Here is a 19,990-nt window from a genome sequence, read left to right as displayed (position 1 = left end):
ACAGTGTTGTGTGCTGATCCTTTGTTTTGTTATTCATACTAGCTAAAATGCCTTGTGACTTCAGTACTATAACTTCCTCCAGGAAAGGAAAGAAACAAAGAAATCCATCAGGTCGACTGAGCAATAAATAGTACAGGAACCAGTGAAGAAATGGAGGCATGTCTTTTGTGTAATGATGGTACAAACATTTCTGACATTGATTACAATGGAAACATTTATTGTGCAATGTTCTCCTAGAAAATTTATTAGTAGGGAACATAACAATATTCATTAGTGTTTTCCACATCCTGCACTCTGAGACTGCTCAGCATGAGAAAGATTAACTAGCTTTGCTAAATATATTGGGTCAACGTAGCTGACAGCACTAAATATTGTGAGATGTGGTAGAAATGTCGCTGTTTCAACAACAGCTTACACACTTTATTCAGCAAATTCTCATGTAAAGGAACAAAAACTTTATGAAGTCAAAAGCTACAGCATGTGCACTCAAAATACACGTGACTGTTTAATTCAACAAGTGATGTAAAAAGAGAGAACAATGAAAAGGAGTGAAAATGAAATAAAAGTTTAGTCTTCAAGATTTGCCCCCAAATATTACTAAATTACTAATTTTCAACCAGATTCAACAGTCTTCATCACACAATTCCAATTGAAGTTATGATCTTTAAATTTGTTCCTCAGCTAGTAAGTGCCCGAGCACACAAACAGCTAATTGCATTTGTCTGTACAGTGCTATTAACATTCCTCAGCAATGATAAACATTCCTGGGTTTAAAATCTATGAAAAAAAAAATAATCACATTGAATGTTGTGTCCTACAGCTTTCGTAAAAGGTTGCCATAATACCTTCACCACCAATCTTAAGCAGATTCCTTTCTTTACCCCCTTTCTTGTAACAAGACATTCCTTCAGACATTAACTTGGTTATTCTGTTAGTTGATGAAACACACTGTGTACTCTTATTCTGTCTTCTGTTTACCACAGTATACAATGGAACTTGTTATTGCTTTTCCATATCTGTAAATACTGCTCTCATACCTTTTTTAATAGTCCCCTATTACTGTAATTAAGAATACACTGTTTGCACCATCCCAAAAAGTGTTATGTGTTATAGAGAAAAAAGCTAGCTGTTCTTTGATAGCAACAGAAAAAATAATATTCTTCATTTAAACTCAGTTTGGTTTACAAGGGCATTAACACACTGAAACTGACATTATTAATATGTAGCTTTAATTAAAAAGCTACAGAAAGGAAGTTCATTTTAGGTTGCAGAAACATAGTATTTGTGCAGAAACTGATTATTTAAGCCAGAAATTAAAGAAATGTGAAACTGATATGACATATTCTCTTCAGTGTCTGCAAATTACTAAATCTATTAGAGAAGTCAAAGTAAGTATTACTCACACTGGATATACAGACACTACAATAGTTTCCCAATGACAGGAGATTCTTTAGTAAAAAAGAAAAAATGTTTCTAATATTCCATGTACAGCAAAGACATCAGAAGATAACCAGCATTTGTAGCAGATATCCTTGTTGATTATTCTATCGGTTTATAGGCAGAAAGTCCTAACCAAAGTCTGAGTACATGAAAGAGCAGAGGTTAGAAACCCATGAATCATGTACCACTGATAGTATTTTCTTTCTAGTTTTGCTTTGCAGCTGAGTTTCACTGCTGAACAGATCCATGTGCTTTGACATCACAGTGACTGAAAACTAGACACGCTTAAGAGATTTTGGGATTGAGCTGCTTGTAGGTAACTTTTCCATCATCTGTGCACCTTGCACTAAGAGATGAAGAGTCTAAATGAGCTATATATGGCTAGGTCTCTATTAAACAAAACAAAATTGAAAACAGAAGTAAGTCTCAAGAGTTTTGGTCATGTACATGCTTCCTTCCAATTTTGACAGCAGCATTAATGGATACTTTTCTATCTGTTCTCCCTACAGAGGTTTCCAGTCTTAGCTTTCCTTTTGTGCATTTTGTTGTCTGATTTACTTGATGCTTTGCTACATGACACATTCCATCCACACACACTGAATGTGGCAGACATGCTCAGACATTTGGCAGTGTTTGAAAATATTATTCTTGCTCTGAAATCAATGCAAGAAGTTTAGTGTAGGTAAATGTAAGTAGGCTGATAATTGAAGATGAAAAATGATAAATAGAAATGCTATTTTTAAATTTTTTAAAAAATTCAACTAGTATAAGATTCTCTGTGTCTTTCAGACAAAATGTAAGATTATTTTTTCAAGACTAATCTTGGTAAGTCTGTTCTTCTCAAGGATAGGATGAATCCTAGTTCAAGAAGCTGTATTTTAGGAAGAAAAGATGGCAACAACTTGGGCCTTTGCTGTGCAGCATCTGCAAGCATCCCAGAAAACTGAATTCGATTTTTAACAGAATTATATTACTTTAACATCATCTGCAAGAATCATTTGTCTTTCTAGCAAAGCTCTAGGAAGCATGTAATACATGTAGAGCAGAGTTAACTTGAGATCCTGTTAATCATGTATTTAGCATCTGTGTTTTTAGGAGAACAAATGACTTTTGCTCATCATTTGTGATGCTTGAGGATTCATGACAATGAAAAGGCTATAAACAAATTTAAGATAATATTACCATCTGAAACTCTGTCAGATTTAATAGGTGGAAGGAGATAAACTGAGTTAGAGTGTGCCACTTTGTGATTTGAATCCTGGAAAATAATAGATTCCATAGGCTACCCTATGTCCAAGGTGTCTATTCAACTTTATTCAAGATATCTTATAAGGTGGAAAAACAAATCATGCTGTGTGGTAAATGTTGAGTCCCAGCCTGAATCACTGATTGAACACCTGGCAAAGGACCCAGCCAGTCCTGGGATCACAGGTGAAGACAATTCATCTGTGTGACCAGAAGGGGGTGGAGCCTGGCTGTACCTCTTTTAGACCTCATTTAAAGGCTATCTGAGAGTGGGGAAGGATGTCTTTCTGGAGATCCCTTCCTTGTGGAATTTTCCTCGTGAGCCTAGATCGTCAGGGCTAGGTGAGCACTTTCCCTTTGTAACACCTGTCCATCATGCTAGCCCTTTTGCCACTACATCTCCTATACTGCTATTCAATTGTGTTGATCTTTCTGACTGTTACATGTGGTAAATTAAACACACGTGTTTTTCAGAATATACTGCTTTCTAAAATGAGGAAAATGAAATAATTACATTATGGATACACAATTGCCTTGAAAGATATTGGAATTCTGGTCTTTAATAAATGAAGAACCACTCCAGAATGAAATTTCTATAATGAAAATTTCAAATGCTATATATCTGTACTTGCATAAGCTGTATCAGTTTTGTGGAGAACTATATAATCAATTAAAGCTTGTAATTAACTCAGCAAGCAAAGAATTGAAGCAGCTGTACTTACTATGTCAGCACAATAGCTACAGCATCATTTAGGACGCTCTCTCCAAATAGAAGTGTGTACAAATCTGTATCCACGTGCAGCTCATTGAAAATAGCAAGGACTGTCACTGTATGGAGACAAAACAGCGAGTTTCTTATTTTTTTATTCCTTTTTGTATTTCAAGAAATAAAGCAAGTGTTAGTATATGGGTTTGGGAAAGTCTTGTCTGATTTATTACCTGAAGGGTTGATAACTTAAAAGAGATCAGCAAAGGTATATATAATATCCTTAAATCTAGTAATTCTATGTATTCTGCCTCTCCAGCTAATTAGGAAAATACTTTCTTACACAACGAATGATGCATAATTCAGAACGTCACAGCATACTTTACTGTGCAAAAGGGCCTAGGTGCTGTTGACAGAGAGTAACAAGGATGCTGAAAATACTTAAGATTTTGCCATTGGTTTTTTGGATGATGAGAGTAGTGATTTGCATACTTTAAGATGCTTATGGTAACGTTTATCCACCTGTAATGTGTATTTATTGAGAAACTCAAAGGAAAAAATAACCTTGTATCCTGTCCTACTAAAAATACAACCACTTTTACTTGAAGTGCAGCACACTCATAGTCTGGAAGCTTCCTCATCCAGATTAGGATGATTGATACTTACAAGCCATTTTAAAGTCCCTTCAATCAATTTAGGCTTCTTTCATTTAGAAATGTTAATCATTTAAACACACATTTGTAAGATTATTTAGAAACTTTTTTCATATTTGGTATCTATGTCCTATAAATTTTAAAGGACACTTAAGTTACTTTATTTCACAGTCTTTTAACCTGTAGACAGGTGATCACAATCCCTTCATAGACTTACCTAGCACTGGCACTGCAGAATCTCTAAATGGAGAAAAACAAACAAATAAACAACAACAAAAAAACCCACCAACAATACAAAACCCAGGATATTCTGTGAACATGTATATTCAGATTTTTGCTTGTTTAGGCAATGCTGTTTTAATGTGCTAAATGTGGATCTAATTAAGTCTCCCATTCTCTGATGTCATTAGTGTAGCAACAGACCTATTCTCTAAAACACTTTGCCTCTTCCAGCTTTTGCTCATTAGTTAATTGCTTACATTAATAGTTCCTTCAGAAATGATAGAAGGAAAAAAAAAATAGTGCTTGAATTCTAGTTTATTGTTGGTATTTAAGTATAGCAGGCCAAGTAAATTAGATTTGTACACATTTCTCTCTTTCCTCTTACCTCCCACAAAACCAACACATTTTCTTGTTTCAAAGAAGCACGTTCTCATTCACTCCCAACTCCAAAAATCTAATTACAGATCATTTAGAATGATAGCAAAAGAAGAATATTTTTATAAACCCGTTTTCCCCTTTTTTGCCATATATTGGTCTCAATTACTGATTTTAGATTATAAACTTAAAATTCTTTTTACTAGTAAATGCTGATTTCTTATCTTCCATTGATTATTCCTAAATATAGAATTTTGATGTTGATTTCAAACTATTGCAAGAATCATTTTGAGTTCTAATTTTGAGTTATAATTCTTACATTTCAAAGTGTTTTGTCTCCTCTCAGCATAGTATTGTACCTTAAAGAAGCATCCTCTGCTGCATCACCCAATTCATTAATGAAAACAATAAATATTATATGCAAAAGAACAACGAACTGCAGAATCTTTAACACACCCACACCATTTAAGAATTCAGTAGAACATTTTCACCTTGTTTTGCCAAACATCATCTAGTCATTTACTCAACATCACATTTGACTGATTTGTCAATGAGAATCTACAAACATACTTCAGAGTGGGCACGTTAATACTCAATAATGAAAAAAAGTTAATTTAAATTGCTCTCTAGGTACAATAAGATCCTATCTATGAATTATCTGTGAGTGGTCGTTGTCTAAAACACTCACATGCTTCGTCTGATGGATGACTTGAAAATTCTCGAGACAATGAATTTAAAACTTGAGTATTTGCCTTTATATACAACAGTAGCATTTCTAATCTGTGAGAACTCTCATACATAAGTAAAGCAGTCTTTAAATACTACACTGCATTAAATGTGGCCTCCTTGGCTTTCTGAAATATCAGCAAATTTCAACGATCTCTAAGATTAATGCATCTCTGTTTTGTAATTGAAAAGAACAGGGAAAGTCAGAAAATAAATGCGACCATTATATAAAGTACTGGTATTAAACTGCCTTCATATTCTGAGTAGGAAAATTAATATCTTTCATAACTTATGGCCTAACAACTGTAAAGAAAATGAGAGGAATCTCACTTATGTCTCCCATCAAGTTTCCTTTAAAAATAACAATTCCAATTTTAATTATAGACTCCTTTCCCTGCTAATCCATCACACCACTCATGGATTAGTTCAGGGGTGAACAAGAAAGTATTAAAATATGTTAATTAAAAACACATTTATAAGTAAGCTTTTATAACCAGTGCAGAAATATATTATCTTGCAGTATTTATAAACTGTTTTTTTTAATGCAAAATCCTCTGATTATGCGTGAAGCAAGAACTGTTCTTTCCAATAAACACCCTATTTTATCAATGACAACAGAATTGTAACTCACACGCTAGGTTCAGCTGTAACCATAGTAACTTCAAATAGAAAAGTGCTTCATGATTATCAATATGACCAAAGGTAAGGGAGTTTTTGTAGCTTAGAAATAGCTGTGCTTCAGCAAACCCTGTGAAGGCAAATCTCTCTTCTCAGCCTGAAATATCAAAAAAAGTGCTAATGATACATGAAATGTCTTTGGATTGGAAGGTCACTGCGCAGAATGTGTTAACAACAACAAACTGCCAAAGCTGTGCTTTCCAGTTATTTTTTTGGTGGTGAAGGCAGAAGTCAATTTCTTTGTTGATTGTCAGTCTTCTGCAAAAATATCTATACTGAAGATCTTTAAATACTCACATATAGGATGCTTTATCTTTATTTCCTTCTTCCTTACAATTTCAGAACTTCTAACTGGCATATTTGCTTACTGTCCTGGTAGTAATATTCTTCATTTAACATGTAAGCATCTACCACCATTTTTACTATTACAAATAAGGAATTCAATAAAAAAAAAACTTCCCCCAAGTCAACGGATCTCTTTTAACAACTTTAATTGCTATTCACAACCATGGGGAAATTAAAAACGTTTTTGAAATTAGTTTATAATCCTGCCATTGAAAAAATTAAATTAAAAATCAGGTAGCATATCTGACAGGAATTTCTTATTTCATTCTAGTACTGTAATTCATTGTTTTACGTACTTTCATGACACCAACAACAACATTTTACCAGAAACTGCTCAGAAGCTACATATCATACATAAAATCATTAGACTGATTATTTTATAAGGACTAATACCTATCAGTCCCCAGGAGACCATGTTTTAATTGATCCTGGAGTTTCAGTGAGCTCTTTGTATGGTTTGAGATCAAAATTCACTATCAAATTCTACAACACAGTGAAATATTTTCTGCAATGTCTACCATTAAAGTAAGCAAAAATATTCATTCAAAATTCTATAAGACATGGGTCAGAAATTCACTGGTAAGATTACTTAAACAAGTAACAGCTTAGAATATTGTGAATAGATAACAGAAAAAGACTGAACATTCAGACAACTCTTGGACACATATACGGGCACTCTGTATAAGTGGAAGAATAATGAAAAGTAGCATTAATAGCTGATATGGTTAATAGTTACTAGTTACAGAGTTTATTAGCTGGGAAAAGTAGTTCTTGTTACTACTTCTTCCTTGCAGTGAAAGAGTTTTTTTTTTCTCTCATGACTATTCTAGATTATTCAGTGGTGATTTAATACTACTATAGTCAACGTCACTGTGTTTGTCTTACACATATCTCGTTATAAATCAACATTTTCATTTGGGGATCTAAATAGAGTTGGAATGGAAAATGGAGAAAAAAACTAAGCCAACTACAAAACTCTATTCATAGTACAATCAAGAAATGTACTCAGTTGCTTTAAGCAACCTTCTATTACAGAAGCAATTATTTGTCTTATGTTTAATTTGTGCTTTCAGTTTCTGTGTTCCTCTCTTGCTGTGAAGATGGGCTCCAATCATGGGCTGAATATTATTAAAATAGTTGGGTGGTTTTATAAGTGGCAGCATATTGGATGTTTCATTTAATTTGAGAATAACAATTAGAAGCAGCTTTTACAGCAGTCTTATAACAACAAATAAATTGTTTTACACGATATTTTTAAGCCATCAGAATGATAAATTACAAGCTGTCAAAGTCTTTTGTTAAATATTGAGGTTTCTTTTAATGAATGGAACAAATTTGTGGAACAGTGTTGCTTCTTATCGCTTCTTCTAATAACCATGAATTTGAAAGATTTTTCATACATTTCTTAGAGAAGCTTGTCAGGAATAGTTAATACTAACACAGCACACCATGTGCGTCATAAAATGCCTTTTGTTCTATTTCCTTTAACTACTGAACTGGAAATTTTGCAAAAATCCAGTGTACCTTTCTATTCTCTTTAATTCATCTCTTTTACACAGTATTCACAGAATCACAGAAATGTAGTGAATCTACCAAAGTAGCTTTCCTAGAGTAGGTTGCACAGGAAATTTTCAGGTGGATTTTGAATATCTCCAGAGAAGGAGACTCCGCAACCTCTCTGGGGAGCCTGTTCCAGTGGTCTGTCACTCTCACAGTAAATAATTTTATCCTCACGTTCATACAAAATTTAATGTGCTCCAGTTCTTACTCATTGCCCCTTGTCCTGTTGCTGCACAAGACCGAAAAAACGTCTGCCCCATCCACTTGACTTTCACTCTTTACATATTTATAAGCATTGATAAGATTCCCTCCCACACTTCTTCAGGCTGAATAGTCTCAGGTCTCAGCCTTTCCTCATATGGCAGATGCTTCAGTCTCCTATCATTTTTGTAGCCCTCTGCTGGACTCTCTTCAGTAGTTCCCTGTCTGTCTTGAACTAAGGAGCCCTGTACTGGACACAGTATTGCAGATGCACTTGAATGCAGCCTCAGCAAATTTGCTGATGACCTACCAAGCTGAGTGGTGCAGTTGACACATTAGAAGGAAGGGATGACATGCAGAGGGACCTCAACAACCTTGAATGGTGGGCCCAAGTGAAGCTAATGAAGTCCAACATAGCAAAGTGGAAGGTTTTGCAATTGGGTCAGAGTAATCCCAGATACATATACAGGGTGGGAGAAGAACTCTTTGAGAGCAGCCCTGAGGAGAAGGACCTGGAGGTCCTGGTGGATGAAATACTGAACATGAACCAGCAGCATGCTGTTGCACCTTGGAAGGGCAATGGTATCTTGGGCTCAATCAGAAAAGGGGTGGCCAGCAGGGACAGGGAGGTGATTGTACTTCTGTACTCTGCCCTTGTAAGGCCCCATCTGGAGTACTGTGTCCAGGTCTGGGGCCCCCAGTATGAGAAAGATGTGGAGCTGTTGGACAGGGTACTCACCAGGGCAGAGCAAAGGAGGAAGATCACCTCCTTTGCTCTGCAGTCCACATTCTCATTAACTCACTCCAAGACACCATTGGCCTTGGCCATAAGGGCACATTGTTGGCATATGGCTAATCTGTTGTCCACCAAGAAGCCTAAGTCCTTTTCTGAATTGTACAGAAGATATCAGAACGTTATCTTTTCACCTTATTTTTCACTGTGTTTCCAGAAATGCAAAAAGCAGTACTTTATTCTAGTGCCAGAGTACTGACTATAAACTTATTCTGTGTAACTAAAACTTGCTAAGTCTATGAATAACTTTGAGGTCAGCTCTGCTTTAATTATTAAGGTGGATAATAAGATCTCTAGAGTTCTCTTTGAATCTAAATGATTTTCTCATTTTAAAACTCCAAATTTCACGTTCAAATTTTGAATCTATTTCTCTCACACTTGGATGCTTACTGTAACTTTAGGCTTTAAATCGAACATCTGGAAGCTCATGTCAACATGTTGGCACCTATCTTCTCAGAATTGTATTTACCATGCAATACTGCATTCAAATTTTAAACTGATTCCTTATAAAAATATTTATACAGTGAGATCTGAAAGCTAGCTCCCTGTACCTTTAAACTGGGTTAGATCACACATTTTATAAATGATCTGGATGCAGGACTTGAATGCATACTAAGTCTGCAGATGATACTAAATTAGGAGGAGCTGTTGATTCACTTGGTGATTGAGAAGCCTTGTAGACAGATCTTGACAAATCTGGGCAATCACCAACTTTATAAAATTTAGCAAGACCAAGTGCCAGATTCTGCATCTGAGATGGGGCATCCCTGGATGCTTGCACAGAGTGGAGGATGAGATGTTGGAGAGCAACCCCACAGAAAAGGATCTGAGGGTTTTGATTGACAGCAAGTTGAACCTGAACCAGCACTGTGCCCTGGAGTCCAAAGGGCCAGCTGTACTCTGGAGTGCACCAGGCCCAGCAATAGACAGACAGGTGTCTTGAGAACTTGAGAAAAACGTTATTTCAGTCACTTCAGCAACTGCATTTATAAGGTTTGCGAACTTAACATAGGTAAACCAGTTACCAAAACAATTTGCACTAGGGATCTTTGGAGGCACTTTGTCTTATGATGATCAGAATATCAGATATTTATCAACTAGAGGAATCAAAATCAAGAAGAACTTACAGTTCAAACATTTTGATAGCATATACAGACATTATTTTCTTATTTACTCTTCTGTGTTTTGAAAATAACTGTTACCTGGATCTGTGGCAGACATCAGCGATCCAAAAAATAAACAGTCAGTGAAGTGGAATTCCCATCCTTTTAACTGGCCAATGTGCACCATGGCCTTCACGAAACCATACATTATCAACCTGTCATAGGAAAGACAAGACAGTCGTGAAGACCCAGTATATAACACTTCTGCTAGTTTCACAGCATTAAGCAGTTTCTTGTTCTCTTCAGCTTTCTTTAAATAATTGTACCATTTGAATAACAAACATAAACTACTGTCATAAAAATTCTATTTCCTATTAAACTATTCCAGCACCATATCAAGCTTTATAGACAGTTCAAATGCAAAGACTTTTATGAATAATTGCCCTCTGCTGTTGGCAGAGGACAATACTTCAAGTTGTTTATTCTTCAGAAGGAAAGATAATGTAAGCCTAAAAAGACATTATCAAGACAGATTTGCCTAATGTTATAGAGCCTTTACACAAAGACAGTAATAATCAGCTGTGTGGTTTGTTCTAGCATTTTTAAGTTAATCATCTTCATTGCCATTAGCTTTTAATGTTGTATTCCACATTCCTGACGAGTTTTTAAATGAGGCAGACGTTTCACAGCTCACAGTGTTTCACAGTGAGGCAACAAAGCCACACTTCAAAATGCACTGCTAAATCTCCCATGGATTCACACAAAGTGTTATCAGTGGTTTATATCATTCGTTAATAATTTCAGAGATGTGCATTCTAAGAATAACATTGAAATATCTTTAAAAATAAATTTACTTATTGTTAAAAACTGTAGTATATATATATATTTTTAAATGTATATTTCTGATCTAGTTAATATGTAACTCACTCCAAAAGTAATGGCTCCTATTTATTTTCATGGAAACTACAACTGCTACAAGGAGTGCAATAACACTGTTTGAGAGAGCAAATTTTCAGCTACAAAAACCTAAAAATAGGGAAACAGGTCATCATAGAATTCCCCAGTGGTTAGAAGTATTTTTGGACTGTTTGAGAAACCGCTGGAAAATCATTTAATAAATTTGCCATAACACAATCTGCTTACTATTAGTGAATTTGATTTTACCTCATTGCACTTATCTATACTTATCAAAAGCTGAGTATGTAACATTATTAGTTTTTTACAGATTTACTTTTTAAATAAAAATGCTTTAGTTAATTTCCATTAGAAATCAGATCCTTTTCTCAACTTTATAGGGTAAAACTAAGAAAATACCCTCTTACATCACAGAAGTTACTCTGTATCTTGGAGTGCTCAAACCAAGGTCAAGCTCTAACCCTGTGCATTCCAGCTAATTTTTTACTCAGAATGGTTTATTCAAAAATGCCTGCTTTGCTTTAACATTTTATTAGCTGATATTGTTCAGGTGATGCAGTCTAGTGTAGACAAATTCAAACAATAAAGCAATTTATCTATGACAAAAGCTGACAACAAATCTCTTTAGAGAAAGAATTAATCCAGTGTGACTTTTCCACTACATTTTTAAAACTGGGATCTCATCTGGATATTTGAGCTTCCAACTACAGCAACATTAAACATCATAAAATGCTGCACGACATAACTGCTTTTAATGGAAATCCAAGGAGATAAGCATACACCAGTGACAAGCTTCAGCATATCAAATTGCCTTAATAATCTTCAACAGTCAGTTTAGTATACATTTAAAATAAAAGCATTATTAAAGTATCAGTTATAAAGTTATAAATAAGGTGTTAGTACTCTTGAATTTTCGCCAGAATGTTTCTTTCCCACTGGATTACATTCCCAGTCCACACCACACTGTTTATGAAGAGTAGGCTGCTGACACAGATCAAGTTAACAAACAATATAAAACAATACTTCTGTTTTTCCAGTTTCTATCTGTCAAATAATCTTTGTTACTAATCTATAATGCTGACTTTGTATCAGAACTGAGATCTCCAGGGCTCCGTAAAGAAAATAGAAGACCAGCTGCAACTTATGTAGCATATTTCCAATACAGCTTTGAAAATCTTGCCTTTAAAATATACTTGCAACATAATTCATATGCTTCTTAGATCATGTTTTTAATTTACTTCAATCTTGTAGATTCTTTGGGAAACTGGATGCCCTTCAAGTATGAGATCTTTCTCTCTGTGAGCAGTACTTTTCTGATAATAAACATTATAAAGCAAATGCATATAAGTTTCTGGATTTTGCATTTTTACTGTGAAATATGCACCATTTAGAACTCCCTATTAGTCACTTGAGATATCATTCCTCTTTTTTCCCATAGCAAAGAAGCATGTATAGTTCCATGGAACAAAAAAAATAAGCAACAGATCTAAGAGACTTAGACACAAGACTCTTATGTTGAGAATAGGAAACCTCAGAGCTGCTGCCTAGAACCCTTATTTTCATCAGTAAAGCTCCTTAACTCCTTACCAGTCTTTGAGGGGTGAAGAAGGTTTTCCAGTGCTGTGTAATGAAGGTACTGCTTGTTCAGAGATCTTTTTGCATTCCTGATCTCGTTAATGAACTGTCTTGACACAGAAGTCGTTAGAGAGTTGCCAGGCACAAAGGTCAATGGTGAATGAAAAAGGGATAACTCCACTTTGCAGTCCCCTTTTCCTCAGCTCTCTGATACATAAGGTGTGTGAGCCTCAGGTTCAAACTCCTGCTTCACCTGGTTAACCTTCATTTTCACTAGAAAGGGAGCCGAAGAGAGACTCCAGGTTCCTAGTGCCTAAAAGCTGCTTCACCTTGCTTAGCATTAGCCATTATTCATTAAATTAGACAGCTGGGAAGTGTATGAATATGTAAGTTTGATTTAGTAACAGATGACCTTGGTGCTCATCTTATGTAAGGGAAAATCTGAGCATGAGGCTACCACACATTGACGTCTAATTCTTTTCTCCGCTATTCCTTTAGCTTTGTTTAGGTAATTTGAAGATGTGGATTTTGCTAGGTGACAAAGTGTCTCAATCCATATGTTTTGGATCTAGAAATATATTAAAGGAACAATGTACAATCATTATTTAGCAGGGAATTTATTTTGGGTTGCCTTCCCCTCTTATCGTGAAAAAATACACAAATTCATCAAATTCCTTGTATGACCTGATTAGAAAAATATTTTAGAAAAAAAAGGTCTGTAAACTGAATAGTAATGAACGGTCGCTGAAGACTTCTCAGACTCAGTGGTGGCTCAATGCTGCAAACAACACTTGTGGATAACTGATTTGGTCAATGATTTGGAATGTTAATAAAGAAATACAATAGAAGAAAAAAACTCAGCTGTACTGTGGGAGACCTGACACTTTCTGCACCCAACATAATATTATTTGAAAGCATGGCGAGTATCACATCAAGCCAGAACATGTACTTTTTGGCATTTAATAGAAAAGGGAAAAAACAGAAATGTGAATGAAACACAGGAAAATTTAGAATTTTCCAAATTATGCAAGACTGGCAAGTACAAAGTGCCTCAGCTCTAAAATATGCTACACACAATGTTGTCATTGCACAGAAGAGGAAACACCACATCAATATTTGACTTGAAGTCAGAATCATTTTCTGGGAAACTGAGCTTTCATTACAAGTATTTCTGGTGTTTCTTGTTCTGGCATTTCTTGTTTCTGAATAAACAAGTAGACCACATGAAATCTCGGTAGAACACAAAATAAACTTCAGACGTAAAAAAAAAAATCAAAGTAAATAACAGTTACTGAAGAACCAGAACAACAATTCTTGCGGTTCTAAGCATCTGGCCTGCATTAAAGCTTACCTGTGTGAATAAGGGGGAAAAAATATGTCTGTTAGAGGTCCAGTTGATTGGGTTCTTTTGTTTGTTTGTTTTGCTTTGCTTTGTTTTTTAACTGCCAGAGTTCAGTTGCTACAAATCTTTTTTTGCTGTTCCTTCGAGAATGAAGTATGTAGAGCGCATTGGATGTCTGGGTAATCCTGGATGTTTACAGAGAGCTTATGAATACAGCTGCTCTCAAGGAAGTCTAGTCTGGGACTGGGACATTCTAGACCAGCTGCTGTTTAAATGTAGAGGAAGGAAAGAGCCCTCTCCTAAGGAGAAACTATTTAAATGCTCAGGAAAAGCTGCACGTAACTATTTGTTTGCAAGATTTTCTTTTAGCAACAGCTGGTTTTAAGAAATCATGTGAAAAGAGATACTGAAATTGCTTTGGGGGTTTTGGGTAAGCTCTGAAAGTTCTGAATATTAAAACATCTGTCCAAAACACAGTTAGTAAATAAGAAATTATTTGTAGTTTTACAGTAAAAGCCAGCAGGGTGTGTTTGATGTAGAATTGAAGGAGGCTATAGGAAAGATTTAAAGCTGTCAGCAATTTTAACAGAAGCGTTGTGAATAGCCACAAATGGGGTCAGATTACATCAGGGAAGGCATGAGAAAAAGTTACTGGAGTCATCAAGACAGGAAGGATGTGCGCCTGGCAAGAGTTTAGCTGTATGAGTGGACAAGAAAGGCTATATAAGAAACATGTCAATAAGCAGCACACCTAAAAACTAAACACTTAACAAAAGGTTTTACCATGCCTAAATGCAGCTGGCAAATAGCAGCAAGTTACCAGCATATCTGGATATGCAAAAACACTGGATATGGGGTCCAAAAACACTGTGGAGAGGGACAACATGTGCATGAACAGCAAGCAAAGGAGAGAACAATGTGACAACAACAGGCAGAGATTGCCACTGACAGAAGAACCTTGTCACACCCCTAGTTTTATCCATTTTGATCTTCTAAGAGCAAATAAATTGTTTCCATCTTAAGTTTCTATCTTTATTTAGAAAGCACAAAAGCAATGGTTGCTAGTTCAGGTGAAAACCTTCTGCAGAATCACTGTCAAACATCTGACGTTGTGGTAAAAGCAATTCACCCATACTAGTCTCAGGTACATACAGAACAGGCTGAAATAGCAGAATCACAAAGATCCAAATGAAGAAAGAAGCGAAAAAGCAGGAGCAACTACCAAAGATGGTCCCACGATGCAGCAGATGATTCATACAACATAAGCACACAAAGAAAATCAGTATTCTGCTTGCTTGTATTTCCAGAGATGGACTCTGAGAAGCAGTGCTGTCGCTGAACTTTGACCCAGCCTGCTATGCAAAAGTATAGGTTTGTTTTCTTTGCACAAGGTAGCTTAGGTACGTGTGAGGTGAGACAAATACAAGCTGAAATAAATCCCACAAATTGCTCATAGTAAAAATGTGCCTGAACGCCACAGTGAGGAGAGAAAACCTGCGCTGAGCCTTGATTTCTGACCAAATCCTCAGCTGCAGAAAGTGGCATCACAGTGCCTGCCCCTCTGCATTACAGCAAACAAAGAAGTATGGCTATACATACAGACTGTTGGGTTGGTTTACAGAATGTTTCTTCTTTAATAAGAAACTGTATCTTCATATGCAAGCTAAGGGGAAAACCTATTAGTTCCACAAGATTCTATTCTCAATTTAAAGCTGCAGGGAACATAATTAGAATGTAACAGAAGCCATTAAATGAAGGTGCACAATATACATGCCATATCCTCAATACAGATAGACCCATCTGCCTGATGACTTTATCAGCAGTTGTCTTTTTTTTTTTTTTTTTCAGTTTTGTTATTTATTGCAGCATCCCTGCTGAATATCACTACTAGAAGTTTTTATTTTGTTAAAGGTTTTAAAAGCCTAATTCTAGATTTAAAACGTGTGTGCAGTTGTGCTATGTAGTACGACTGAGATTTGTAATTTAAATCTTTCTTGCCAAGTATGTTTTCTAATCTACAGAGAATTTTTCATCTCATATTTTATCTCCCCAAAGAACCTTACTTCTAGATATGATTAGCTTGTAGCTCGAAGCCAGTTGAACACAGCTACAGATTGTAATCGTGCAAGCGAAAGATGAATAAAAACCTGAGGAGTGGCATTTCTTTCTTTTCACAATGAATAGCAGTATGAATAACCCAATAATACAAAAAAAAAGAGCAAAGATTTTATTCCTGGTTGTGTATGAAGTAAGACAGTGATTGACTGATTGATATTGCAACTGCAATGAAAAGAGTCAGAATTTAAAATGTATACAGTGACATATAGATAGTAGAGATGAAAAAGAAATATCCATTTCTTTAATCTGCTCATTCTATTTCTTCCTATAGCTTTTTCTGTACAGCGGAATTTTTCTCACCATTGTTTTGGCAACAGTGATTCACTGTTTCAAAATGCATTATGCACCAACATATTCTTCCTTTTGTCATCTTCTAAATCAGTTTTGTCACTAGAAAAGTTATTACATGACCTTTTCTTCAATAAATCATCTGCTAACTAATCAAGGCAAGAGAAAACCTCACTGAAGCATCTCACGTAGCTGTAAACCAACAGTAAATTTACCTTGAAGTATTCTGTATAAATCTCCCAGGTAGGATTGGAAAAACAGAAGAGAAATGGGCTTTACAAATCCTCTGCATACCTAGTTACCTGAGGCACAGTGATGGCTCCACTGATGAGCATCATTGCTATTTAATATCTATAGACCTGAGAGAAACTGCTTGAACGAGCACAGCTGTGCTCCTGACTAGGCTTTAGGTGGTGTCAGAAGAGCTTTTGCTTAGCGATATCTAACATGCAAGTCTTCCAATAGTCACTGATCATCCCCCATTTTCTCCTTAAATCAGAAGTTTTATAGGAAGGCCTAGTGGAGAGAAATGCACACCTCGGAGATAGGATTTAGGTGGGTGGGAGTAAGAAGGGTTGTATTGCAGTAATATTTATCTTAGGTTTTAACACCTCTTTATTGGTATAGGACCAAAGAGAGAGACTGTCCTTTCTTATGCTAGTACTGGGAGAGATCAACTGAAGCACATGCACACATGTCCAATCACGGGCTGCATCAAGGGGCACACATGCAAGAGGAGAGCTGCATGTATCAGCAGCCTCCCTGGTAGCTAACTTAAAGGTGACAGTGGGTGCATGTGCACCCACTGCTGATGTGTCCCCAGTCACAGGCTATGCCTTTGGAAGCTGAAATGAAGCCAGAGCTTACCTGGAATTTAGAAAAGGCCCAACCGTATTAGTGTTTGATGCTTTAGCCTGGCCTGAATGAGAGTGCAGAATGCCTGAAGGATCAAAAAGCCTGAATGTGAGCCTTAGCGTACAACACTCTCCTATAGAGTCTTTCTCAAGAAAGTTAACAATTGCTACAATTCAATGTTTTCATTTGTCTTCTGTAATGTGGACCACGGAAAATGTCTGTTGTAGTACAAAGATGTGCTTAATTTAAAGGTGCAATTGCAGATTTTGCAGATAATACTAACAAGGTGGCAAAAGTAAGTCAAGATGAATGACACACATCTCATTTTGACATTACTAAATTGTCCACAAACATATTTTACCAGGCTAAATCAGTCCACTTACAAATGTTCAATTATGTCACGGTCTGTCAGTTAATCTAGCTAACAATTAACTAGAAAAATGGAACAACCTTTATATTTTTCTTACAAAATCATTTATTATTTTTTTTTAAAGTAGTTTCTTAAATCATGATATCTCCAGGCTGAATATTTTTTGCTTTGCTTTACCATGTGCTGCTTGTATTTTAACTTCATGACCTACTAACTCATTCTTTGCAGTGATTTCCAAGTGAGATGTTTGCCTTGGTGAGCTGAAAAGTCAGTTGAGGTCACTGAACGTAGCTGGAAACTGTCTATAAACAGGTTTCCAATCTGCTCTTTTGTTTGTTTAAAAGCTCCCCACAAAGTTCACTCTTTTCCAGATTGGATTGCAAATAGTCCCTTCTTTACTATAGTTACACAGTGTTTTGCATTAAAGTCATACCAGCCAATCCACCACAGTTTACAACTGCACAATATTATTTAATGCTTTTTAAATATTCTTTTAATGAGTATAGCACAACTCCAGGATCCCTCTGCTCCTGAGCTCCATTTAAATCAGAGCCATTAAACCTGAATGTCTTTGCAATGAAAAAGCTGCGCTCCTCTTTGAGTGACGGCTACAATCTCATAATTACTTGGGTAAATGAGCCGTGAAACACTGTCAGCTGTACTGCATCCAATATATACTACTGCTGAATATTTTATTGCACCACAAAGATTTAAACATTACATCAAGATTTACTTAACTCAATGTTATTTATTAAGAAAGCTTATAATAAATAAATAAATACTGGATAACTGAGAACATCACATGCATATTTTGAGAGAGGTATTATTGTGAAAGTAAGAATAAAAACAAATGTAAATGAGAGGTAAGATTTTCCAGAAACCATATTGGTAAATGATTTTAGAAATACATAATGAGCTGTTATAAAAATGCTGATTAAATTTTGAGAAAAATATTAACAACACTAAGAGAAGGACTGGCAAAATCCAGTTTGCAGAAGAGATAATAAAGGCATATTGATAGGGTATTCCTTATACGAATTGAAAACATCATAATTTAATGATGACTACAGAGCAAATAACACATAATGAACAGAAAGTAAGAGTGTTAGGTAAATGAGATTCACTACTGATTTGTCTAATTCATTTGGACAGCAGTTATTTAGTTCACCAATTAGTTATTTCAGTGAGTATCATTATTATAGCAGCCATAGAATGAAAATCTCTCTCTCCACCAGAAGATATTATGCACAAGAACTTCTTTACAGTGAGGTGACGGAGCTCTGGAACAGGCCGCCCAGGGAGGTGGTGGAGTCTCCTTCTCTGGAGATGATCAAGACCTGCCTGGATGCCGACCTCTGCGACCTGCTGTAGGGAACCTGCTTTGGCAGGGGGGTTGGACTCAATGATCTCTGGAGGTCCCTTCCAACCCCTACAGTTCTGTGATTCTGTGATATTGATAGCATAAAGAATATAGCTTGGTCAAAACATTCAAGAGATTTCCTAAGTTCAAGAAAACCTCTTATAGACAATCAGAAAAGTACTTTCTTTAAAAGAAGTTTCTTTCTGATCCACAGATGAGTGGGTGCTTTGTATTCTGAAATGTGAAGACCTCTAATCCCATTTCATTATCAATATAAATGTCTCATTTTATTAAAGACTCTGCTAAATCCATGGCTTTAGCAGAGTCTGATAGCAGTAAGTATCACAGATTAGCTATGGACTAAGAACAAAACTTTGTATCTGTTTTCTTCACCTTTGATCAGCTCCAAATGTCCTATCATTATTATACTGACAGAGGAATTAAATAAGGATCACTTTGCCTTTTCTTTTTTACCTCAAAAACATTCCTTCTGTCAAAAAACTTTTAGTTGAGATTTCTTCAGAACTCCACGTAACAGCAAAATCCTACTTTCAGAAATACGTTTCAAGACAACTGAGAAAGTTAGCAGAAAGATCTGATGAGGGAAAGTCTTCAAAACTGATGGAGCTCAATGATTCCATAATTAAAAGGAATTAAAAAAAAACAATTCAGCAGAAATTCTGAGGAAAGTATTTAAAGTCAAGAGGTTGAGAATCAACGTTTTTCACTTTCTCTCCAAGTACTGAAACATTGCTAAAATGTTATCAGTCTGTGCAGAAGACAGACATGTTCCTGTTTACTACTTGCTCTGAACTAATTCATGAGTAAATTAGCTGCTAGCCTAAAAATTCAGACCGCAAATCAACAGGAATTCTGAAACAGCCATATTTTTGGCCCACATTTGAAGAATACTACATTTAAAATACAAAAATATTTTGATTTAGTATTTCAGCATACAATGATCCTGTGTTTGCAAGGACCAGTTACAATAGGTTCTCACTGGACCACCTCATATTCCCTTTAAATGCGTTTGTATTGCCATCAAAGATAATTAATGATCATTTCCTGATTTCAGTATAATGTAAATTACATTAGAAAGTAACCTGTTGTAGAACAGGAC

The 19,990-nt window shown here is 35.8% G+C and overlaps 1 protein-coding gene across 12 annotated transcripts in view; it reads right to left on the bottom strand.

Annotated features, from left to right (window-relative positions):
* Nucleotides 1-19,990, bottom strand: part of SLC9A9 (solute carrier family 9 member A9) — a 199,222-nt gene that overhangs the window by 152,518 nt on the left and 26,714 nt on the right. For all 12 annotated transcript variants that reach the window (XM_042820766.1, XM_042820768.1, XM_042820765.1 and 9 more), the window contains exons 5-6: nucleotides 10,147-10,262; nucleotides 3,408-3,513 (exon numbers count right to left, since the gene is read on the bottom strand). In XM_042820766.1, coding sequence (XP_042676700.1) covers nucleotides 3,408-3,513; nucleotides 10,147-10,262 — 222 coding nt within the window. The remainder of the gene's footprint in view (nucleotides 1-3,407; nucleotides 3,514-10,146; nucleotides 10,263-19,990) is intronic.

The sequence above is a fragment of the Centrocercus urophasianus genome, unplaced genomic scaffold, assembly GCF_019232065.1.
Source record: "Centrocercus urophasianus isolate 14NV4802_14NV808 unplaced genomic scaffold, USGS_Curo_1.0 seq_19, whole genome shotgun sequence".
NCBI classification, from domain to species: Eukaryota; Metazoa; Chordata; class Aves; order Galliformes; family Phasianidae; genus Centrocercus; species Centrocercus urophasianus.
The sequence above is the reverse complement of the archived record's forward strand: the minus strand, read 5'-3'. Positions and strand labels throughout refer to the sequence as shown.